Here is a 25,422-nt window from a genome sequence, read left to right on the forward strand (position 1 = left end):
TGTTGACGGCGATGATTCCAACATCGAGGATTTGCTTCTATATATAGTCCCATCAACGATCGCTCCATCCACAACACTGTTGACAACCATCTTGCGATGGCACAGCTTATAAAAGAAAAAACGTCCCTAGTGATGCGTGGAGAAGTGTGGCACAATGGTTAGAGTGGCAGACCCTGATGCAGAGGTCTGACCAGGGTTCAATTCCCGCCTCGGCGGGTCTTGGGCTCAATTTCCTCAGACCTGATAATTCTTGCCTCGGTGCCTATTCTAATCATGGTTCGAACTCTGGGCAATAGCTTGCTTAATTTCCACAACGGCCCCATCAGCACTGAGATGCCTGGCTTCACCTTGAGGATGCCCAGGAGTGGGCATTTCACAGGGAAAAACCAGGAAGGGTTCCACAGCGGTATGCGTACAGTGCCAAGACACCTCAGGGTATAAGTGCGCTATACAAGTACAAATTCATTTAATTTCATATGCCCAGGTATTTTACCTTGTCTTTTTCCCAAACCAGAGGATAGTCCAGCTGGTGCTGGGGAGTTTTGTGGGTGAGGGGGAAGATTGCGAATTTGGACCAGTTGATTTGTACCCCGGATATGGCACCAAATTTAGTTATTTCTCGAAGTATAGGGTTTAGGTTATCTTGGGGTTTATGTATATATAGCGTCATATCATCCACATAGAGGGAGATGAGTAGTTGCCTAGATGGGTAGATTAGCGCTCTATGATTATGGTGTTGCCAGAGCTTAGCGGCTAGGGGTTCAATGGCCAGGGCAAATAGGATAGGTGACAAGGGGCAGCCCTGTCGCGTGCCCCAGGATACAGGAAAAGGAGAGGATTTAGTCCCATTCAGGAATACTGAGGCCACCGGGCGAGTATATAATAAGTGGATCCATTGGAGGAAGGCAGCAGGCATCCCCATATATCCCAGAGTGCCCATCAGGTAGTCCCACTCGAGGGAGTCAAACGCTTTGGTTGCATCAAGAAAAAAAGCCACCGCTGAGCTCTTCGGGTCGATGTCCTGCAATACCGCAGCCAAGGTGCGGAGATTATGCAATGTGGCTCTGCTTGGAATAAAGCCAGCTTGGTCAGTCAGTGCCAGGCTTTGCATTAGTAGGTTAAGCCGGGTCGCTAGGACTTTAGCAAGTATTTTTGTATCGCAATTCAACAGAGATAGGGGCCTCTATGAATCACAGCACAGTGAGGGCTTCCCCGGTTTCAATAAGGACGTTATAAGTGCCTCCCGCATTGTCATGGGCAGACCTCCCTCCTCTAGTGCTGCGTAGTAGACTTCCCTCAAAATCGGGGCCAACACAGTGACATAAGTTTTGTAGAATTCTATTGGCAGGCCGTCAGACCCTGGGGCCCGTCCGGACCTTATCTGCATGATAGCCTCTGTTATTTCATCAAGTTTCAAATCCAGACTAAGGAATTTCCGTTGGGTGTCTCCTAACCAGGCCAGGGCAGTGTCTTCAAAGTAGCCAGGCAAGTCAAGAGGTACACCTCTATGGGAAGAATATAGGGCACTATAGTAGTCTCTGAGCGTACGCAACTGGTCGGGAAGGTTTTTATGCACGTCGCCCTGTGCGTTCTGCAGTTCCGTTACGTAGTTGGAAAATTTGGGTGGCTTGACCGCGGCAGCCAGCGCCTTCCCATGGCAATCACCCTCGCCATACACCCTCGCTACATGGTGCTTCCCCCGAAATTTACATTCTCTGTCAGCTAATTCCTCATATTCTGTAAGTTTACATCATATGGTGGCTTTGATGTTATTCTCGGCGGGAGCAGAGCTCAGTCTGTTTTCCAATTGGCTTCTGCCTTCATACACATGAATCTAATACCTTTTCCGGAGCTCTGATATATCGCTCTCCCGGTTCTCATAAGGAGTTTCTGGAGAGTTCTACCGAAACGTTCAGTAATATCATCCCTAAATACGCAAATTTTACTATTTTGGGTGATATAAACTTCCATTTGGACATGATTACTGACCCTAATACCAGGGAGTTTCTAGAACGTCTTAATATGTGGGGACTATCGTTATTAAACATAGACCCTACTCATGAAGCTGGACATATTCTAGATTGTATCTGTACAAATCTAATGACCCTTAAGGCAAAGAAACCGTGTCCTCAGACATGGACCGATCATATGCTTATTCCCTTGGAACTAACTATAGCAAAGGAACCAGCGAACAAAAGGCAGCAAATAGTACCTTCCCTAAATAAACACGACTGGAGTAAAATTAGTCAGGACCCGGACTTTCAGGATCTTATGAAACAGGGCAAACCCACCCTGAAGGGGGACACTGAGGTAGACAATGAGACCTTTAATCATTGGATCACGACTAGTCTAGAATTAATTAGTACTAAGGGATTAAAGAACATGTCTAAGAAAAGGAAAAAAATAGCACCCTGGTTCTCACAATCTCTTAGAGAGAAGCGTGTGGAGGTTAGACTATTGGAGAGGAAGTGGAGACGCTCATACACAATAGAAGAACGACGAATTTACAAAGAAGCAAGAAATCAATATCATGTGCTGATTAAAGAAGCCAAAAAAGCATTCTTCTCTGAGGCAATTTCGTCGGCAGAAAATAAGCAGGAGATCTTTAAAATAGTGGATGACTTCCTAAATCCAAAGATTACCAAGCAAGACATCCCCCCCTCTCAGACCCTCTGTGACTCCATTGCGAACTATTTTGAGGCAAAGGTCCAGGAGCTCACAAAAGCCTTCCCTACACCATTGATGGGATATAAAAAAGGAACATTAGACCCAGATATCAGAAGAGCGGAGTTGAACGAGTTTCTGCCAATTAGTTTGGAAGATAGCCGTCAGGCAATCTTGACCGGAAGATCCGGATCTCCTTTTGATCCGTGCCCCCCCAAGATATTACACTCTCTGATTGATCTAGTGAACCCGATTATTAATAACATAATAAATTCCTCCCTTGCATCAGCCACAATCCCTCAGGAATGGAAGTTAGCTGCGGTCAAACCCCTACAGAAGAAAGCGCTGGCCGATCCCACCACTCTATCAAACCTACGGCCAATTTCATTACTACCGTTCCTCTTTAAGCTCACCGAGGCAGTTGTAAATAAACAACTGACCAAATTTCTGGAGGATGAGGATCTTTTACACCACAACCAATCGGGTTTTAGAGCCTCCCACTCAACGGAATCAGCTCTCCTTTACACAACGGAGACACTGAGGGCCGCCATGGATCAGGGGGACAGGGCTGTCCTAGTTCTCCTGGATCTGTCGGCGGCCTTCGACACGATCTCGCATGAGATACTGATCAACCGTTTAGCCACGGTGGGCATAGGGGGCACGGCCCTGGCATGGATGGAAAATCTCCTTGTGGACAGGAAACAGATTACTGTTCTCGGACAGTATTTATCAGCAAAAAAGTCAAATCCAACAGGTGTACCCCAGGGATCAAGGCTAAGCCCGGTGCTGTTTAATCTATATATGACAGCTTTAGTTGAGCTAATAACATCATTTAACATCAATACAGTATCATATGCAGATGATACTCAGCTCATCTTAGTTTTAGACAGCAAGTCCAAAAGAGCGGAGGAGAATCTTGGAAATTGCCTCACTGCAACCTTCAATTGGATGAAGACTAACCATCTGAAATGCAACACGGGCAAGACTGAAATTCTCCCTGTGGGTCCCCAAAATCTGTTCTCCCCCCAGCTGTGGTGGCCCCCAAATGAGGAAATTCCGCCAAAAACAGTACTATCCGCACGTAATCTGGGAGTCAGATTTGATGAAAAACTCTGTTTTAAACAGCAAGTGGTTGCAGTGGCAGGATCTTGTTTCAACATCATCCGTGGTCTTCGAAAGTTTTTTAACTTTCTCCCATTAGAAGCAAGGCAGACAGTTGCAGTGGCATTAATTTCATCACGCTTGGACTACTGCAATAGCATATATGCAGGAGTGAACAGATCTACCCTGCATAGGCTGCAGGTTGTCCAAAATGCTGCTACACGCCTGGTGCTTAATCTTCCTAGGAGATTTTCTGCTTCTGCTGCCTTAAAACAGTTACACTGGCTCCCCATACATAAGCGAGTGCTCTTTAAGATACTGGTAATTACTTTCAGAGCGTACCACAAAAAAGGGCCTAAATATCTGCTCTCACGGTTCAAGCCATACATACCAGTTCGGAACCTGAGGTCATCAGATATGTGTCTTCTAACAGTCCCCAGATTTAGATTAGCCACCAAAGGAGGAAAATCCCTTGCCGTCCTTGGTACTAAGGCCTGGAATAAACTCCCACAAAGCCTACGGCAAATCCCCACTGAAATCGAATTCAGGAAAGCCCTGAAAACCTGGATTTTTAATTTACCAGACATGGTTAGCAAACAGCTAGTCTAGGCTCTAAATAGCTCTCAGGGACTATGAAATTGATGTGAGTAGTGTTTCCGGCCCACCATTCTAGGCTACGGACTACAGCGCCAAGATGCTCCTTGGAGCGATAGAATGCGCTCTACAAAAACTATTTTACAATTACAATTACAATTACAATCCCTTCTCCACCCACACCAGCTCCCCCAACTTGCCGGGTACAGGACCCCCCCCTCCCAATGCCCCAACTTAACGGGACTACTTAGATGCTTTAAAAACACAGCTTCCGGGGGTTTGCCCTCTCGGGAACACACTAGGGGCTCACGACCTGCCCACTCCCCTCCATACTCTCACCCATTTACTGCACCGGCCGGAGGCGGGCAGCTACGGCGGGACGGAGGTGAGTAGCCGAGCCGGATATCACATCAAAGAAATAGAAATTATGTTCATCCATCACCAATGCAGATCAGTAAATCAGTATTAAGAGCAGCTACGGTCCGTGGAGGGAGTTTTGGTGGGGCGGAGAGGCGGGGAGGGGCAGGGTGGGGGGTGCTAAAAACCGGAGTATGGATAATTGAAGGTAAGTAAACAATTTAATTAATAAAACAAATTTCGTAGCGCGCCCTGCATCGCAAAATGTGATGCAGGGTGCGCTACGAAATTCCAACAAATGTCACTGTCCATTACATAGTTCAGCTGGGGTCCGACCCAGGCGACGGGAACCTGCGTGGATTAATAAAGAAATGTTATCTTCAGTTTCGCCGGGTACAACATGGCTTAGGGGATTTGCTGCAATATTAGTTTCTTTTTGACTGCTCCAAACATTTGTCTGGCGTCTTGTACAGCTAGTGTAAAGTCCGGGAAGGACAGTGTTGTGTTCTCATACAATACCTGCTTCTTTTCCCGGGCAAGGCGTAGCAGCGTATCTCTGTCGCTGTAGTTTAAAAAGCGGGGTATCACCGGACGCAGCACCGCCCCTGGAGGCAGGCAGGCCGCAAGCGACCTGTGGGCCCTCTCCACTATGAGATGCGACTAGAAGGCCTCTCTGCCAAATAGTTCCACAACCAGTTTTTCAATAAAGGTCTCCATGCGTCCCGTGTTCGTGGATTCGGCCAGGCTAAGAATTCGAACGTTATTCGTTCGGGAACGCGCCTCTAAGTCCTCATTTTTTTCAGCAATGACTTTTAGTAATTTATCCATCTGCAACATTTGGCTTTTGCTCGCTGTGGCGCCATCCTCCAAGTCAGACACTCTGGTCTCTGCCTCCTTGAGGCGCTGTTCATGTTGCCCCAGCTTAGTGACCACTGAGTCCATCTGGGAATTCATCGTGTCGATTTTAGCATCAATGGATGTTAGACTCTGTTGCTTACCAAGTAAAATCATCTTCCAATCTTCCTCAGGCGGGTCCGCAGCATCTGTGTATTTGTGGTCTTCTGAGCATGATTTGGGGGTCTTGCGTGCCTCAAACGAGATTTTAGTCTGCTTAGCATTGGTGCGCCCCATGGCGCCAGTCAACGAGCAGGGCAATGGAGGGTAGCGCAGTGTCTGGCAGCATCATTCACTCTTGTTAAAGCGGTAGGAAGGTCAGATTACTGGGCTTAGGGAGCTGAAGCGCAGGTCACACAATGAGGAAGTTAAAAAGCATCAGCATCTGCTCCGTGGGCCGTGGCAGTGCAATGGGGGTCGTGTGGCTTGTAGTAGCGCTCAGGCAGGTCTTAACAGTAATGCAGCCTTAAGTGTCTATTTTTAGAATGAGCATGTAGTGTGCTGAAATGCTCTTATTTCGTCTGAGAGTCGAAGCCCCCTTTCCCCGTGGCTGCAAACCTGAGCACTTTTCAGAAGGTGCCCCATCGTCCGTGGCGCCCCTGCCCCCTCCCGCAGATATGCAAGGCAGGGCTTCTTTTGTCTTGCAGGCGTACGAGGAACAGGTGTGAATAGGCGATTGCCCAGGCAATTCTGCATGAAAACGGGCCTAGACCTTGACACTCCCAGCTCCAGCCGCCCTCGCCGTCTCCAAGTGAACTGCAATCTACAGTTTCAATAAACACACTCACCCCGACAAAAGCATAGCATACAGGGAATGCCGTGCATTGAACGATAAAGGTTATCAGAGCTGTATCCCTTCACCATCCTTTCACTTATGTAAAAAGGCGCAACTTGCGTTGGAAGGACTGTTAAGGAGATGTCCTACGAAAGGAATTATATTGCAATTCAAAGACAAAACGTATTTCCTGAAAACTGTGACAGTGTAACATTATCATAAATGCGTGTTCATACACAAATGCTGACCGTCACCATGCCAAAGTTTGTTTGATTTTGGAGCTTGACCTTTCCAAATGTTGCCATCTTTTGTAAAAAACTCTTTTAAAAGAGCACTCCGCTAGCAGCATTTCTGTTCGTAAAGACTTTCAGTGAGCTGGTCTTTGCATGGGAGCCAAAAGGAGCAGGGGAGTGAGCGAGTGGGAGGGGGCTGGGGAGGTGATCCCTTTGAAGGCATTGTGCAGAGGGGGGCGGGAGAGAGGAGGCGGGGGAGAGCTCCTTTGAAATGCGGCTGGGGAGCAAATGGCAAGCTCGTGCACGAGCACGTGCACTTGCCGAAATCCGGCCGCCTGGTTCAGCTCCTGTTTTGGCCACTATAGATCGACCATCTGCAATGCGCAAGGGCATTGGCAGAGGTCGACCTAAAAATACTTAAGGTTTGAGGTTGGCAATAGCCACTACCAATTTAAGAAGCTCTCTTCTGGGCTCAGGTCAGATCCAAAAATATTCACAATATTCATGGCACCAGTTGCAGGGCATCTTCAGCACGTCATTAGGTATCAGTTTGGGTGTTTCTGAGGATCAATACAAGATTGTCTGCCATGAATATTCTCTTTCCTAAACATCCCACCAACTCCATAAACCAAAAATATAAAAGAGAAATTTAGTTTATCCTTTCACTGCTTTTATTAAAATAAATGTACTACCTTCTTCACTATTGTTTGGAATCAGATGCTAGAACAGATGCTCACGTAGGACAGGCAACCCAGAGAAATGTATTTGCTTAATCTGGTCTGAGGGTTGCCTCTGTTTCCTTTCCACGGCGGTTTGTGGCAATGGGCTTGCTACTCTGAGTGCTTTTGACTGTCAGTGGAGATGCCCTGAGAGAGAAGGAATAGTTTATTACCTGTAATTCTAGATCTTTCTCTCAGATGAATATCCATTGAAGCTCCACCCCGATAACGCAACAGAGGCGATTATGTGACAATTTTCCTACCTAATACTGCCACTGTCTCACTAAAAAAGAACTGAGGCAACTTGCACCTGGGTGGGACTATTCAGTGCTTCTGACTATCCGTGGAGATGCCCTGAGAGAGAATTCAATATTTGTCAGTCCGTGTTTCTTTCCAAAAGAAAACTCCAATGCAACCATAGTCTCGTCTCTGAGTCCTCCCTAACATGGTGGGAAGCTCACATAGAACATTTGATGAAGCAAAGATTTCTCAGCAGACAAAAAATGTATTTATCCCATTAATCTTCTAGAACTGAAAGGAGAAGACTTGGCACTTAAAGCTTTACTTCCTTCTCTACCAGCAAAGGACATATGATTCAAACAGATAACACCACCAGTATGCATTATACTAATAAGGAAGAATGAACAAGAGCAAGACAGTTATCTTTGCACGCTCAAGCCATGTGCTACGGGGCCCTGGCCAGAGGTTTGTCACTGATGGTAATACATATGCATATAGGATCGGGAGGCAGAATTCCTCAATCACTATGATGAGGAAAATCATGACTGGCTACTGAACGACGAAGATGCAAAAGTCTGCTTGTGGAAGAGGCAATATTCAGAAGCCCTTTACAGCCATCGAAAAGGCCCAGGCAAAGCAATGACTCTTCTCCTTCCCCCCACTGTTCACCACCCCAGTGTGCGAGAGTTTTTCCAACTATCCCACTGCATAGCAGGACACTAAAAGACATGCTAGATATTGTGCAAAATAGGCACAAGATGAGGTTTTGAGGTTATGAAAGATTGTCCTCTTGGAATCTAGCATATCCATGTAGGTATTCTGGGAATGTCACACAAACACAGACGCATTTTACCGTTTATTAATTCAGAGGGTAAATCCTGTATTGAAGAAATATATTGTTTTGTTATTAGTGCTCTGGAATCATATATGTGGGTGGGGCGACTCAGTGCCTATGATTATAAAAGAAGATCCCCTGGAGGAGACCTCAATTCTGTTGTTGACGAACCATGACTGTTGACATGGCTTCATTTGTATAGCATTCTCAGACAAGAAAGGCATATGCAACTCAAAATCAACAATGTTTTCAGTCTTGATAAAACACATGGCAAGGTTTGTTGAAAACACTTTATTTCTGACTGTATGCACTTCTTGAATCCCTTTGAATGCACCTGGAATAATTTGGTGAAACAAAAGAAAGATTAACAAAGAAACAGCCATATTCTGATCCAAGGGCATAAAGGTAGTTAAATGAGCTTTACTTAGTGCAGATCAATAAGAAATAGCATGAAAGTAGTAGCACAGAGCTGCACACAAATAAACAGACATTTAAGAGGGTATACCTACAGAGTGTAAAGTTAAAGAAAACCACGGTTCTGACTGACAAGACAATTGTGAAACAGTAAGCTGGTTGCAAAAGTCACAGTTTATTGTTATCAAATGTAAGTTGTAAATAGCACAATCCTAAAAAGTTGAAATGAAAGCTGTGACCAAGGCAGGTCCTTGTGTTCAATTGGTTCCCCAATTTTGACAGTTTCAGCCATCCCCCCTCCACCCTACCCTTCTTCATTGGCCTCCATTATAACCAGACTTTCCATATTCGCCCACCGTAAAACCCCTTCAGTGCGTGGGGATGGTGACAAATGCCGGAAGCAGTATGTATGTTCATATGTATGTAGACCTTCCCAAAACAATGACATTTGAGTTCATGTTTCATTAATATGAGAATTACTACAGAAAGGGGGTGTTCCTATCCATAGGGGAATATTCCTAACTCTTCAAGAGTTTTTCAATGGGCCTCAATATTTAAGTGCAAACTCATATATGACATGCCTGTGCTGTGAAAACTTTTGTATCCGGTATATTAAAACTTGAAATCCTATATCCATAGGCTGTAATAATATCAAAATGTCTCAAAAGCTGCCTGGCTCTGCAAAATGACCTATATCCTATAGGCTAAGCACATATTCTAGGCTGTAATGTGGCCTCTCAGTTCTAGACATATCATGTACTTTTTGCAAATCTAGAGTGTCTCCCAGACTCTGTAGTAGGATGAGTCTTAAAAATGAATATCTCACAGACTCACCTAAAGAACAAGGGTACTCTACAGAAAACACAAAATGAGTGGCATTTATCACAGTTTATGGAACAGCAAGGTCAATACTGGTTAGGTCCTTTTATGGGTCTGCAGCCTGAAACACAAGCCGTCTCCGGAGTAACTGCAGCCTGCAAGAGAGTCTCGGAACTATATAGACCTTCCTGTACTAAACTTGCCCTCCATTCTGGTCTAAAAAGGACGCATAAGTAACATCGTGCCTGCCCGAATCACATGAAGCCTTCATTCGGTCAAAATATGGTACATTTCATATAAATAAACAGCACTTAAAACATCAGCACTCTTGCCGATAAATATATAATCTACTGAACAAGCTAAAATGTATTGTATATAATACACAAGAAATAAATAGCTCTAAGAAAAGGAGTATGCCTTTACATTTTATCACTCAAATCACAAGAATGAATGTACCACTCATTTCAAAATACTGAATGTAATTACATGAAAATGTGTACAATAGCAAAACATACAGTGGCCACTGCAGAGATGTTGATAGTTCTGGTTACGTTCAATAAAATGGAACATAAATACTGGGGTATCGTAGTTTTATGCATGCCTTGATCTTTTCGTCAAGATGGCCATCTCCAATCCAAAGAGGTTTGAGTCTTTAACTGAGAAATGTTTCCCCAATTGGTGTTCGAGGGGGGCCACTGTGAAAAAAAGTCTGTTGGAAAGATTCATATTTACAGGCAGACGAGGATTGCCTTCTTGAGGGGCCTTCTCTGTGAAATGTTTTCATAGAATCTGCTAGCAACAAGTGATAATTCCATGGAAACATCTAGGCCACTGAATGCTTCCAGAGTTGGACAATTCTATCACCCACCTGCACAGATAAAGTTAAAACAGGGAGCGGTGCATTTTAAAAATGAAACAAAATGATATAGTAAGAAAAACATAAATGGAAAATAAATCACAGCAGTTGTACATGTAATACGCACACAAGCGTATACTGCTTTTGCCCCACCCAATCGGAGAAGATGAACTACATGGCTTCAAGTTTCTTCATCAAAGCTCACTCTCCTAGCTCCTCTTCCTTTGGAAAATGCTCCTGCTTGCACGCTACGTCCACAAGTAGATGGAGATCTGGGAAGACAATGGGACCATTAATGCGTTACATACAGGTAAAGAAAACACCTGTTATAGAGGACAATTATAACATCATCATGCCCTGGATACCAGACAACGTCTACTCCTAACCAATGTAATGCATAAGAACAGAGGCGTAACAAAGAGATACGCCAACCAACTACTCTGTGAATAACAGTATCCTTCCCAACAAAGCAATTAGGAGCAGTGCTCATACCAGCTTCATAAGCAAGGCCCTCAATGACCGAGCAACGGCAGAGCCCATCCCAGACGACAAGAGTAACACTCACGCTAGCTAACATGCTGATCCCACCTACAAGCCCACAAGAGCAGAGTCAATCTTATGAGGTCTGCAAGCAAAATAAGCCCTCAACAGGTGAACAAATAGTCTAGTCATGCTGGCAGAAATGAACTTTCTCCTGTGTATGGCCACAAGAGTAGTGATTCACCTTTTAAGGTCAGAGACTATATCAGCCTAAAAAAATGGGTACAACAAAAAAGTTTCTTTCCTGTATCCTAGATCTCCGTAAATGAGAGCTCCATTGAATCACCAGTATTGAGTACTCCCACCCTCAAGGTGAATGCTGGAAAAGTAGATCTGCCAGCTTGCAGGACTGTAGAGCACTTTTTAGAAAATTTACAAGTCAATGTAGTCAAGGTAACTAAGTTATACACCAAAAATAACCAGTGCTCAACCCCTTGGTAGCTTGGCGCAGAGCAGTCAGGCTTATCTCTAGAGGCACTGTGTAAGGTATTTGTGCACACACAGTAACACAGTGAAAACACGACAAAAAAATCCCACATACAAATGTAAAGATAAGAATTTTTAAACATTAAATAAAAATGCAGTGTTTAGAAATGTATAACTCCAACTGGAGCTATCTGATCGCGCATGTATCCTAGATCTCCGTAAATGGGAGCTCCATTGAATCACCAGTATTGAGTACTCCCACCCTCAAGGTGAATGCTGGAAAAGTAGATCTGCCAGCTTGCAGGACTGTAGAGCACTTTTTAGAAAATTTACAAGTCAATGTTGGCTCCCTTCCAGAGCATTAGAAATGGGGTCCCCAGTATTGGGCAAGTAGGGACCCACTATCCTAGTCAAGGTAACTGAGTTATACACCAAAAATAACCTGTGCTCAACCCCTTGGTAGCTTGGCGTAGAGCAGTCAGGCTTATCTCTAGAGGCACTGTGTAAAGTATTTGTGCACACACAGTAACACAATGAAAACACCACAAAAGTACTCCACAACCCAGTTTAGAACAATAGCCAATATTTATCTGAGTAAAACAAAGGCAAAACGACAAAAAATCCCACATACAAATGTAAAGATAAGAATTTTTAAAGATTAAATAAAAATGCAGTGTTAAGAAATGTATAACTCCAACTGGAGCTATCTGATCGCGCTTCACCGGGACAAATCCAAAAGTTCAGTTTGACCGCGATGGAGCGTGGGGCAGATACCCAGAATCATGCAGATCCCTATACAGTAACTTGGATGTGTCAGAATTCAAAGAAGATTCTTGGTGCAGTGGATGTGAGGCGGTACAGGGTTGGTGAAGCTTAGTCTCTCCACGTGTGGAATTTTAGTTTGCGAGCTAAACATCATCTGCGCCAGCTTGTCACCCACGTACGACGTGCACAACAGCCATTTTAGGTATCATGGTCTCCCTGTCCACGATCGATCGCCAGCGCGCCCCTCTGACCCAGCAAGCATCCTCCGCGCACCCTGGCTCCCCCTCCCTCCCCCTCATGAGCATAACCCTTCTGCATGACCCTGTCCTTGGGAGTCACACCTGCGCCTGACCAGCATCTCCTCTCCTCCCATGAATGCCCCTCTGTTGATAAACCTTCCCTCCGCGCTCGATTGTCCATGCGGCATGAATACCACTCCTTTGATGACCCCTTCCCCCGTGTCCAGCTGTCCACACAGGTCCGAGGCCATCGCCTAAGCCGGGAGATATCATTTACTGCCCCTTATTGTATGAAGTCGATCTTCTTCAAAGGACCCTCTATTGATCAAGGCCTCCCCACCCCCTGGGATATGATCAGGCGCACACATCCTAAGACTCGGCGGAATACTCAGCTGCGTGATGACCCCCTCCTCTTATCAGCAGGTTGAGGACCTCTATTGTGGAGGTATATGGGGGTGGGATTGACATGAGGATTACGGGGATGTCTTTTTCCTTACTTCACAATGTTCTGATTGTAATAAAGAAAGGTCACATGCCATAAACCAGTGTATAAGAGGCCAGGCCTCCGAGAGGCTGTTAGAGCACCTCGAGACGATACCTTGTTGTCTGATCTGATGTGTTCTGCTCCGTCGGAATAAAACTTCTGTTTCCTGCCTTCTGGTCTCCGGCGCCTGCCTCATTGCTTGGTAAATTTGAATGGTACAAAGGCGGTTAGCGCCGGGCAAATCTTGAAAAAGGTCATAGCCCTACCTTTTTCCACACACGATGATGCATTGCTCAGAGGAGGTGATGTGTTGGTTGTTTGTGCAGGACCTCGGTTCCTGAAGGTGACACAATGTCGATGATGTGTCGTTGTCGAAAGCGTGCTTCCTCGATTCTTCAGCATCGATGTAGAATCGCTGAGCTGAAGGCGATGCGAAGGGGCGTCGAAGTTGGAGCGGTGAGTCACGGACATCGGTGAAGAAGTGAGAGGAACAAGTTACTTACCTTCGGTAACGCTTTTTCTGGTAGATACAATATCTGCCTGTGGATTCCTCACCTTGTGAATATCCCCTTGCGCCAGCAACGTTCGGAAAATTCTTCGTAGCACGCCGGCGTGGACGACGTCATAGGAGCACGGCATCGCGCGCGACTCCGTCTGACGTCACCGACTCCACATAAGGCCCACGTCGGCGTGATGACGTCAGTTCCGCCCTTTTTTCCGTGCCTTCGAGGCACCCGGACGGACCAACAAGTACATATATATATATATATATATACACAATGTACACAGTACATGCAAACCAAATACAGTTAAAGTGCAAAACTATACAAAATCAGATAAAACCATAATTACATTTGCACATAACACCAGGTATAGCAGAGTGGACAACAGGGAGGCGGGTGGGTCAGTGAGGAATCCACAGGCAGATATTGTATCTACCAGAAAAAGCGAAGGTAAGTAACTTGTTCTTCTGATAGATACATCTGCCGTGTGGATTCCTCACCTTGTGAATAGAGTCCCACAGCAGTCCCCACTCCCGGAGGAGGGAGGAATCCACAGGCAGATATTGTATCTACCAGAAAAAGCGTTACCGAAGGTAAGTAACTTGTTCTTCTGATAGATACATCTGCCGTGTGGATTCCTCACCTTGTGAATAGAGTCCCACAGCAGTCCCCACTCCCGGAGGAGGGAGTCCACTCTGCTACACCAGGAAATCTTGGAGAACAGAGCGCGCAAAGTGGCCGTCCCTCCTCACCTCAGCATCCAAGCAGTAGTGCTTCGCAAAAGTGTGGAGGGAGGCCCAAGTCGCGGCCCTGCAAATGTCCTCAACAGGAACACCTCTAGACAATGCAGAAGTAGCAGACTTCGCTCTAGTTGAATGAGCTCTAATACCCTCAGGAGGGTCCTTACCCGCCAGAGAGTAGCAAATCTTGATGCAGAGAATAATCCATCTGGAAAGTGTGTGCTTGTGCACCGCTCTGCCCTTCTTGCAGCCAGCAAAACCCACGAAGAGCTGATCATCTATTCGATAGTCTTTAGTCCTATCAAGATAGAAGCTAACCGCTCTCTTCGGGTCCAGGCGATGAAGCCTCTCCTCCTCCTTGGAAGGGTGTGGGGGAGGATAAAAGGTAGGAAGGGTAATGGATTGACCTAGGTGGAAGGGAGTAACCACCTTAGGCAGAAAAGCAGCCCTGGTCCTAAGAACCATTCTTTCAGCATGGATGGACAAAAACGGGGGCTTGGAACTAAGAGCCTGAAGCTCACTTACCCTCCTTGCCGAGGTAATTGCAACTAAGAACACCGTCTTAAAAGAAAGAAGCCTCATTGGACACTTGTGTAAGGGTTCAAACGGCGAACCCATCAGATAGGTTAACACAAGATTCAAGTCCCAATGAGGAACAATAAAGGGAGAAGGAGGGAACTTATTAGTGAGTCCCTTCAAAAATCTTAATACCACAGGTGATTTAAAAAGAGAGGGCTGATCCGGCAAACAGAGGAAAGCCGATAAGGCCGAAAGATAACCTTTGACAGTGGCAACAGCAAACCCTTGCCGTGCCAGAGAAAGAGCAAACAACAAGATATCAGATAAATGAGCCTTTAACGGGTCAACATCCCTATCCCTACACCAAGATACAAACTTAGACCACCTATACGAATAAATGGGCTTGGTGGAGTCACGCCTGGCAGAGAGTATGACATCCACCACATCGTGAGGGAGAGAGAAAGAATTCAGATTGCCCCGTTCAATCTCCAGGCATGAAGGTGTAATGTCTGGAGGTGGGGGTGTAGAACCTGCCCCTCCATCTGAGAGAGGAGGTCTGCCCTGAGAGGGAGACGGAGCGGCGGGTGAGAGGAGAGGTGGAGAAGATCTGTGTACCACACCCTTCTTGGCCAATCCGGGGCGACCAATATGACTTGGGCCCGGTCTTGGCGAATCTTCCTCAGAACCCGAGGAATCAAGGGTATGGGAGGAAACGCGTAAAGGAGCTGACCTCTCCAGCTCAACTGAAACGCATCCCCCAATGCTCCTTGCATCGGATACTGGAGACTGCAGAATGACGGGCAGTGAGCATTCTCGTGAGTGGCGAACAGGTCCACCCGAGGAGTCCCCCACGTCCGAAAGACGTGACGAACCACCTCCGGGTGAAGCCTCCACTCGTGGTCGGCAGAGAACTGCCGACTGAGAATGTCCGCACGTACGTTCAGGACTCCGGCCAGATGATTTGCCATCAGACAAATCTGGTGGTCCTGAACCCAGGACCAGAGACGCAGTGCCTCTTTGCAAAGACACCACGACCCTACTCCTCCCTGCTTGTTGATGTACCACATCGCGGTCGTGTTGTCCGTCAGGACCTGGACCGACCGACCGCGAAGGGAAGGGAGGAATGCCTTGAGCGCCAGACGTATGGCCCGCAATTCTAGAAGGTTGATGTGAAGCAACCTTTCCTCTGGAGACCAAAGGCCCTTGACCTCCAGATCCCCCAGATGAGCACCCCACCCTAGAGTGGATGCATCCGTTATCACCGTGGCCACCGATGGTGGAAACTGAAAAGGCTTTCCTTGAGACAGATTGCCTTCCACGCCCCACCAAGACAGATCCGCTGCAGTCTCTCTGGAGATCTTCACTGACTCCCCAAGATCTCCGTTGTGTTGATACCACTGCCTGCGGAGGCACCACTGGAGTGCCCTCATGTGCCAGCGTGCATGGTTGACCAGGAGAATGCAAGAAGCCATCAGACCGAGCAGGCGAAGGACCTTCAGGACCGGAACAACCGCTCCATTGTGAAATAAAGGAATCATTTCCTGTATGTCGCGAATCCTTTGCGGAGGAGGGAATGCACGACATACAGTAGTGTCCAGTACCGCATCTATGAACAAGTTGCGCTGGGAGCGCACCAGGTGAGATTTGGGCACATTTATCGAAAAACCCAACCTGAACAACAGCTGCGATGTCTCTTGCAGGTGATGAAGCACCTTCTCGGGCGACTCCGCTTTGATCAGCCAGTCGTCCAGATACGGGAACACAGGTATCCCCGACCTCCTGAGATGTGCAGCCACCACTGCCATCACCTTGGTGAAAACTCGAGGCGCAGTAGTAAGACCAAACGGAAGGACCGCAAACTGGTAGTGTTGCGATCCCACCGTAAATCGGAGATACTTCCTGTGCGACTTCAGGATCGGGATGTGAAAATACGCATCCTGCAAGTCGATCGACACCATCCAGTCTTCTTCCAACAGCGCTTGAAGAACCTGTGCAAGAGTGAGCATTTTGAATTTCTCCTGCTTGAGATAGAGATTCAAAATCCTGAGGTCCAGGATTGGACGTAACCTGCCATCCTTCTTGGGGATCAGGAAATACCGGGAGTAGCATCCCTGACCCCTTTCCTGCTCTGGAACCACCTCTATCACACCTTTCGTGAACAAAGCCAGGACTTCTTCCTGCAAGCGAACAAGGTGGTCCTCCGAACAATAACCCTGGCAAGGAGGGTAATTGGGAGGGAACTCCTGGATAGGAAGAGAATACCCATTTTCTACGAGATTGAGAACCCAAAGATCTGATGTAACCGATTCCCAATCCCGTAGAAAATGAGTAAGCCGACCCCCCACCGGAGCCACATGATCCAGAATGGCGGATCTAGGGCTGCTTTGCTGCAGGGGGAGGGGGTTGATTATTAGAGGAAGAGGAGGAGGAGGAGGAGGCCTGGCGTCCACGACCACGGCCCCTTTGCTTTCCTCTGTAGGTTTTATACAGAGGATTCTGACGCTGCTGCTGCTGTCCTTGATTGTAGGGACGAAAATTGGATCTGCCAAAACCCCTATACTTCCTAGTCGCAGAGCCCCTTGTCTGAAGGCCCAAAGACTTCGCCGTAGCCCGGCTGTCTTTGAATCTCTCCAGAGCTACGTCAGCCTTCTTGCCAAAGAGGCCTGTCCCATCAAATGGGAGGACTTTAGCCATGCGGCCCTTCTTGTAGCAACAGTAGAGCCCATAATTCTGGCAACAGAGTCCACCGTGTCCATACCACTCTGTATAACCATACAAGCTGCAGCCTGAGTATCAGCGACCACCTCGTTAAAGTTCTTCCTATCGTCCTCTGGAAGCTTAGAAGAAAGCTGTTTAACAGAGTCCATCAACGCATGAACGTATCTCCCCAAGAGGCAAGTAGCATTGGTGGACTTCAAGGCCATGCTACCCGAGGAGAAAATCTTTTTAGCAGACTGGTCCAACTTTTTCGAGTCCTTGTCTGCCGGCACCTGAGGGAAAGAGCCCGCAGCCCTGCTGGAACAGGCGGCCTGCACTACCAGACTCTCCGGTGCAGGATGCGAGGAAAGAAATTCAGGGTCATCAGGAGCCACCCTGTAACGCCTTGCCACTGACCTGGAAACCGCAGGAGCAGACAAAGGCCTCTTCCAGACCTCCTTTATTGGTTCAGTCAATGCATCCGTAAAAGGAAGTGTAGGTTCCACAATTGAAGAAGGCGAATGCAATACTTCCGTAAGGATGTTGGGCTTGTATTCAACTGTGGGCAAAGTCAAGCCTAGCAACTCTGCAGCCTTCTTAATAACAACATGATAGGGTGCCAAGTCCTTAGATGGAGCGTCAGAAACGGTTGGCAAACCCCACTCAGGAGAAAGTTCCAAGCCACTTGCGTCTTGAAGGTCTTCAAAACAATCCCCCTCTTGCAACTCTCCTTCCTCAACCTCGGAGTCCATATACTCCTTCTCCTCCAAGAGGCGTTGAGCCCTGCGCCTCGACCACTCCATACGGACCGAAGTCGATGGATCCGGCAACGACTCCGCCCGCGCCGGAGCCGACGTCGAGCGAGGAGCCGGAGGACGGGAAGCGCCACGATCCGAATCCCCTCGAGGCCGATCCGGAGTCGGCGAAGCCGCATGCGAAGTCGACAACTTCGGCGGCACCGTACCGAGCCAAGGAGTGCACGGCGTCGGCATAAACGGCATAAAGGGGGCCGGGACATAAGCCTGGGGCACACCCAAATTGAAAGACAAAGGACCCATGGGACCCATAGGCGCACCAGCGGGGTACATTGCCCTCGAGTAAACACCAAACATGGCGTTTAAAAACTGCGAGGGATCCTGACCTGGACCTGGAAAGGGTGGGTACGAACCCAACGGCCGCTCCGAAGGAGGCTGATCCGGCAAAGGCGCACCCTGGCCCTCCTGTTCTTCAGGCTCCACAACCGGAGTCGGTGCTCGAGGAACCTCTTCTTCATGCACCGATGAATGGTGCGACTCCAGATCCTGTTCCTGCTCATGAACTGGAGAACCAACGTGAGATTGAGCTGGAGAAGGAGACACAAAGTCCTTGTGATGTTTACGAGACTTCTTCCTCGAATCCGAAGACTCCTTGCCAGAGTGGTGTCTGGAGTGATGTTTACTCCTCTTATGCTTCTTTCTCGAGCAGCCCGAAGCATGGCCCGAGGCCGACTTGGATCTGGACCTCGACCTCCCTCTGGATCTTGATCTCTCTCTCGACCTCGACTTGGCCCTCGAAGCCGACCTCGACTTCGACCGCGACAGTTGTCTCGACTTCGAGCGCCTGGACACTGACCTCGAAGACCTTCCGGCTTCTCTTTCCTTCACCTTTGCAAGCAGAAGCTTCGCCTCCCGCTCTCGCAAGGCTTTGGGGTTCATCTTGTCACAGGAACGACAGTTCTTGACATCGTGACCCGAACCAAGACACCACAGACAGTCGGGATGCGGATCGGTGATCGACATCATCCGGGAACAGGAACCACATTGTTTGAAACCTGTCTTCCTCGACGACATCTTCGGCGATGAAGCGAAATCCAACAGAGAAACAATAACAGCTAAACAGCGAAAAGATACAAAAGTATCGCAGAAGATCCCAGAAACCGTCGACGACGCGGAAAAAAGGGAACTGACGTCATCACGCCGACGTGGGCCTTATGTGGAGTCGGTGACGTCAGACGGAGTCGCGCGCGATGCCGTGCTCCTATGACGTCGTCCACGCCGGCGTGCTACGAAGAATTTTCCGAACGTTGCTGGCGCAAGGGGATATTCACAAGGTGAGGAATCCACACGGCAGATGTATCTATCAGAAAGACACAGCCAACAGCGGTTCTTTGGAGGTGCTGCATCAGCAAAGTCGGGGTTGCGTTGTAAGTCACAATTGTTGCATCGCGCACTCCTCGATCGGGGAACACAGCTTCGGTGCAGGCAGCAGCAATGTCGCAGGGATCTGCCGGTCCCGAACTGACGGTTGAAGTTGTTGCATTGGTTTCTTGATTGCTGCACCAAATTTACCTCCAACGGCCCAGGACTGGATTTGGCATCACTTGGCAGGACAGGACTCACTGTAGAGGAACCTACGTTCTGGTAGGAAGACGCAAGTGAAGTCTTTGATGTCCCAGAGACTTCAGCAGTAGGGGGCAAGCCAGTCAAGCCCTTGGAAAAACTTTAGAAAGTAGGATGCAGTGAGTAAGGTCCAGTCCTTTCACTCCCAGGCAAGAAGCAGCAGGCAGCAGGCCAACACAGAAAAGCAAGCATTAAAGTGACAATCCCTCCTGGCAGCTCTTCTTCCTGGCAGAATGTCCTCAGTCCAGAAGTGTTCAGAGTATATGGTGTCAGAGGTCCAGTACTTAAGCCCATTTTAGCCTTTGAAGTAGGGAGACTTCAAAGAAGGATGTATGATGTTACAACGCATGAATTCACAACGCATACCATTACCACAAAACGTTTTCAACGCAAGATCCATTTCAGCGCATGCTATTCGGTATTTAAGAATCAGTAAATTGTGATTACCTACATCTAGCCCTTAGAGACATATGGGTGTGATTATTCCAATTAGAATATTCTCCTAAATCAGGAATAGAAGGAGCATTTAAGTTTTTAGACGTAGCCAATCCAAAGCAGGTGGTTTGTGAAATAGTCGAATTCAGAAACAACATATGGTTCGGGATGAGACATGCACAATGCACAGTCTCAGTGCCTTGCACGTGCCAATTTTTAGAACCCCAAACAGATTTAAGATCAGTAGCATCTTTCCACAGCTCATAGCCCCCTGCTGCCAATTGGTCGATGAAGGACTTCGAATATAAGAATTTTGTGTGGGTGAGTCTAACCTTGGAAGAGGACTTCTCAGTCATCTTAAAATAAATGCTTTAGAATTTGATTGATTAAAATCAGTAAAGTATGAAAACTTTATCAAAAGAGTCTTGCAGCTGCCTTCAACAGGAGCGGGACAATGTTTCCATTGTGTGTAATTAACCACGTTTCTAAATGTGTTTGCTTTGTGCAGAAAATGATTGCCATAGTGTTGGTAACAAAACAAATCAGCATAGTTTGCAGAATCCAAATACAAAGCTTCAGCATCAAAGGCAGCATAATATTTTAAATCAGAAAATAGTGCCTCTACGGCTTGAACATACCAATCATCAGAGCGAATATTTTGTTTAACCACATCCTCCATTGAAACACGAAGTACATTAGGGACATTATTAACCTCTATGGGTCATCAATGGATTTGAAATTTAACAGCATCTCCTACAATCCCATCTAAGACAGGCCAATCAGTGATATTCACGAAAGTCTGGTCCCTCTTTATTCTGTGTGATGAGGAGTGTGGTGCCAAAGTTCCATCAATTAGTCTAATCATAGTTCTTTCTTTAACATAGTGCCCATTCACAAGATGGAAAAAATACATCACAAATCCAGTGGACATGAATCAGAAAAAAATCGAAAAAAGCACCAGCCAAATGTAAGTCCATGGTGGAGTTAAAAAATGTTTTAAAACCAAACAGCAATAATCAAAACTATTGAGGGGGACTTTGATGTGGTGTGAGTTAGTGTCAAATGAAAAACGTGATTGAATAGCCACACAGGTCTCTAAATCGGGCATAGATAAGTCTGTGGGATAAGTGTACTCCGTATCATCAAGAGGATCACCAGTCGTTGGATTCAATAAAGGATTCGTAACTGTATTCATCTCAATGGCAACATCAGGTCTGGTGGTAGGTGCCTGAGCCAAAACAGAGTTTCTCAGCATTGCTGGACAAGAGACCGCAGGTGTCATACTAAGAAGAATCGAACACTCTGTATAGTTTGACATTGTCAATGGAGATGTACATGTTCTCCTTTCGACCAGGAAGTGGAGGTAAAATGACTGTTCTTGTACCCTGCACACCAAGCACAGGAACTGGAGTACGATATGAGGGGCCAAATTCCTTCTTGTTCTCGACCTTCTCTCGGACCAGTTCACCAACTCGGGGTAGCCAGCCAACTACCGGAATCTGCAACGCAGCATCATTTGTGGAGGGCAAGTGTTCCTTTGCAAGACTGTCACGGGCCTTTTGTAGATTCTGGAAAACAGCATAATGTTAATTTACGTCAAAGGAGAGGCAGACGCCGCTTGGTCTAGACCCTCAAGGTCCGGAACAAACATGTTGATACCAAAGAGCATTTCATACGGGGTCAGCCCACCCAGAGACCTTCTAGGGAGATTGTTAAGTGCACGCTGAACGCTATTGTGGGGGGCTAGCCAATTCCGGCCTGTACCTAATGCCCTAGCTGTCAAGGATTGCTTTAAGTCACGCTTCCTCCGATGCAAAACACTATTGACCTCAGGTTGATATCGAGACGAAAATGTGACATGGACCCCCAATGAATGCATGGCATCCTTGTATGCCTTAGAGGCAAACGCCGGTCCTTGGTCCGAATAAAAGGTGCCACATGCAAAAATTCCCACAAAGACACTCCAATCCCTTACGACAGTTTGAGAATCAGCACTCCTTTGGGGTCACACCCACACAAAGCGCTTGTAAGAATCAACTGCAACTAAGATGTACTCAGACGCAGTATAAGAGAAGAAAGGACCGCAATGATCTAAGTAAACACAACCAAGTGGTTTATTAGATATATACAACTTAGTCTGGGGCGGGAATGCAGCAGTAGAAGATTTTAACTGCTGGCAAACGTCACAATGAAGGACATAATCACGCATCTGTTTGTACAATCCGCGCCACCAGTAATGCTGTTGTAGGAGAGATACAGTAGCCAACACGCCGGCATGCTCTGATGCAATGCCCTCGTGAGCGGCTCCAATCAAAGTCTGCCTGCGGTACGCATTGGGAATCAACCTGTCACCAACGTCGTTAATTCTCACATAAGGAACTTTATCAGGACTTAAATGATAAGAGTATTTAGAAGGGAAACCTTTCGGGTAGTTACCTTCCTTCTCCGTTGCAGCAATAGCTGCCAAGATGCCATCATCAATCTTACTTTTGGAACGTGTAACTGCTGCTACTGAGTATGTCGCAACTGCTGTCTTTGTCGCTTCATCGGCAAGGCTCAGACACGCTGGGTGCCGAGAGTATGAATTACAAATACGAGTGGGAGCCGTTCTTTTAGTTCAGCCACTCAAACCCAGATCATTTTATGTTTTATTGTGCAGTCTTTGAAAAAACAATAGTCATTTTGAGTCCAAAAGAACAAATTGTCGTTGTAAGACTGCACACAGTAGTAAGAATCACTTACGATTAGAGTAGTCACACTAGTATCAGCGAACTCCAATGCAAGCATTAGAGCACGGAGCTCTGCCAACTGGGCGGTACAGACCCCTAATGTCTGTGTATGCACGACATCGGACTTGAACTCTCCATCCACCATAGTACCAACCACTATTGCGCAGGCCGAAGAATAGGCGTGCCTTGAACCCGTAGCCGGTTGTGCTGAACCGTCAATGTAAATGATACAATGGAAATCCTCTAGTGGCCGCATAGTCAGAGGAGCAGGATGAACAAATTCATACTGCAAAAACTCCTGAGTCTGCAAGAGGAATCAAAAATGAACTTGACATCTGGAGATGTCAAGGACGTGGCCCACTGTATCCACCTCAGGTGCAAAGCTTTTTAATTTGGTACACTGGCTTTTGTCACTGCCTCCAAGGCAGGATACGGAGTAACAACCAAAATGTATTTTCCCTGCGACAGGGCATGTTCTTTGAGAATCGCCATTTGCACTGCGGTCAAAACTTTTTCCACAGTGGAAAAATGCAACTCAGCCGAAGTGTACAAGTGTGACTTGTAAGCGATAGGGACTGTAGAAAGTAGGTTGTACCAAAGCGTAAAGAGGCTTGATACGCTGGGAATATTTGGGAAAATAAGTACTTCCAAAATTCAAAAAGCCTAGTTAAAGCTGTAGATTTTTCAGTGTTGTGGTAGCGCACAGCTGTGCGTATTTCTCCAGGAAGTGAGGTGGCAAACCTCGACCTTCATTGTTGAGCTCGTAGCCCAGGACCAACACTGTGTACTCTGCAAAGTGACTTTTTGCAAAGTTGAATTTATAGCCAAAGTCCGCAAAACGGCAAATTATGTGGTCAACACCACACAGACACAGCTATAATTCGTCGTCTGTGAGATAAGTGTCATCCACATACGAACATGCATCTGCGTCGAGCCCCTCATAAAGAGAGACTATGCGGGCGGCAAAGACGCCTGGACTTTTTTTATAGCCCATAGCCAAATGTCGGAATTGGCGTTGTTTGCCACCACTGGTAAAAGCTGTCCATTGACTACTAATACTGGACAGGTTGTGGGAGAAAAAGCCATTGGATATGTCAAGTGTGGTTTCAAACCGTATGCGCACGAGACTATCCACAAGGGCAGAACTGTGAGTGTTTTGCACCGCGCACATACGACAATGAGAGTTTAAGTGCCGGTAATCCGATACCAAATGGTACGAGCCATCAGGCTTAGTCACAGTAAAAAGTGGGTTATTCATCAGAGACACACATGTTTCAATCACACCTTGACATTTCAATTGTTCAATGATTTCTGCAACTGGAGCTTTCGCTTCACGCCACATGAGGTATTGGGGCTGAGGCTGTGGCATAGGCGGCAATGGCATCTCATGTTGGGGGGAAAATTTGTCCCAACCACATTGAGTACGGTACAATGCTGGTGCAAACACCTTAGCCCAATCCTCTGCAAAATGTAGTGCCTGCTTCTTCGGCACAGTGTGCGCAAAACTAGGGAGGATTACCTCCTCCCCTTGCTGAGCTGCTAAAACAAAACGTGGGGGCCAGTGGACTTCCACCAATAAAAAAGTCATAAGTTGTAGTTAGATTCTCCCAAAATACCCCTTTTATAATACGTTGTATGTCACCTTCAATTAAAAGGACAATTTCAAAAAGTCTTTCAGGGGGAGCCACTCTAGTGTCAGTTGTCTTAACAACAACAAACGTGTCAGTTGCTGTCACCTTCAGAAGTGGACTCAGCGCCTCCCACACTATGGTAATCTCCACAGCGCTGTCTAACAGCGCCCATGTCAAGTTCCGAAGCTGTGTTCTCACTATCTGTGGCATATCTCGCTGTTAAAGCAGCAACTTTTCTTTTTCTGAAACTGGGGTCTCTGACGTGGAGTGTCGTCCAGCTTGCCTTTACCCAGGCCCGGACTGGCCATAGCGGGCACCGGGCAATCCCCCGGTGCGCCGCAAGGGTGGGGGCCGGTTTTGAGCCCTTGGGGGCCAATTTTGTTACAGGGCCTATTTTGCAGAATAGCGCAAAATCGGGCCTGCAACAAAATCGGCCAAAAACCGGCCCTAGCAAAGCGCTCGGTGGCACCTCCAACCACCCGAGTGGGGAGGGGAGGGCCGGCCGAGCACTTTGCCAGGGCCGGTTTTGGTTCCCAGTCCGGCCCTGCCTTTACCGTCTGTCTTGCGGGGTTGCTCTTGCTTCGCACCCCCTCCTCTGCCGCCTTCTTCTCCACCGGTGGGTGAGACCGATGAATCCTGCAAAGAGCGAGGAGAATGTTGATCAGGAACCTGAAAACAATCAGGTGACTTAATTGTAGCGCGGTCGCGCAATTCATACGTTCGCTCAGTAGACACAGGTATTGGTGAGGCGGGACGGGACCCCTGTTTCTGCTGCTTTTTCCAGTTTCTTACTCCTATTCCAATTCTGTTTTGAAACAAAGGGGCGATCATCTTT

At 47.2% G+C, this 25,422-nt stretch overlaps 1 protein-coding gene across 1 annotated transcript in view; it reads right to left on the reverse strand.

Annotated features, from left to right (window-relative positions):
- Positions 1-10,541: 10,541 nt before the first annotated feature.
- HSF5 (heat shock transcription factor 5) overlaps positions 10,542-25,422 on the reverse strand; it is a 1,034,495-nt gene continuing 1,019,614 nt past the window's right edge. Inside the window, exon 6 of the mRNA XM_086958490.1 lies at positions 10,542-10,773. Within this exon, the coding sequence (XP_086814616.1) occupies positions 10,703-10,773 (71 nt within the window). The 3' untranslated portion in view covers positions 10,542-10,702. The remainder of the gene's footprint in view (positions 10,774-25,422) is intronic.

This window comes from Lissotriton vulgaris, chromosome 2_1 (genome assembly GCF_964263255.1).
Source record: "Lissotriton vulgaris chromosome 2_1, aLisVul1.2, whole genome shotgun sequence".
NCBI lineage: Eukaryota > Metazoa > Chordata > Amphibia > Caudata > Salamandridae > Lissotriton > Lissotriton vulgaris.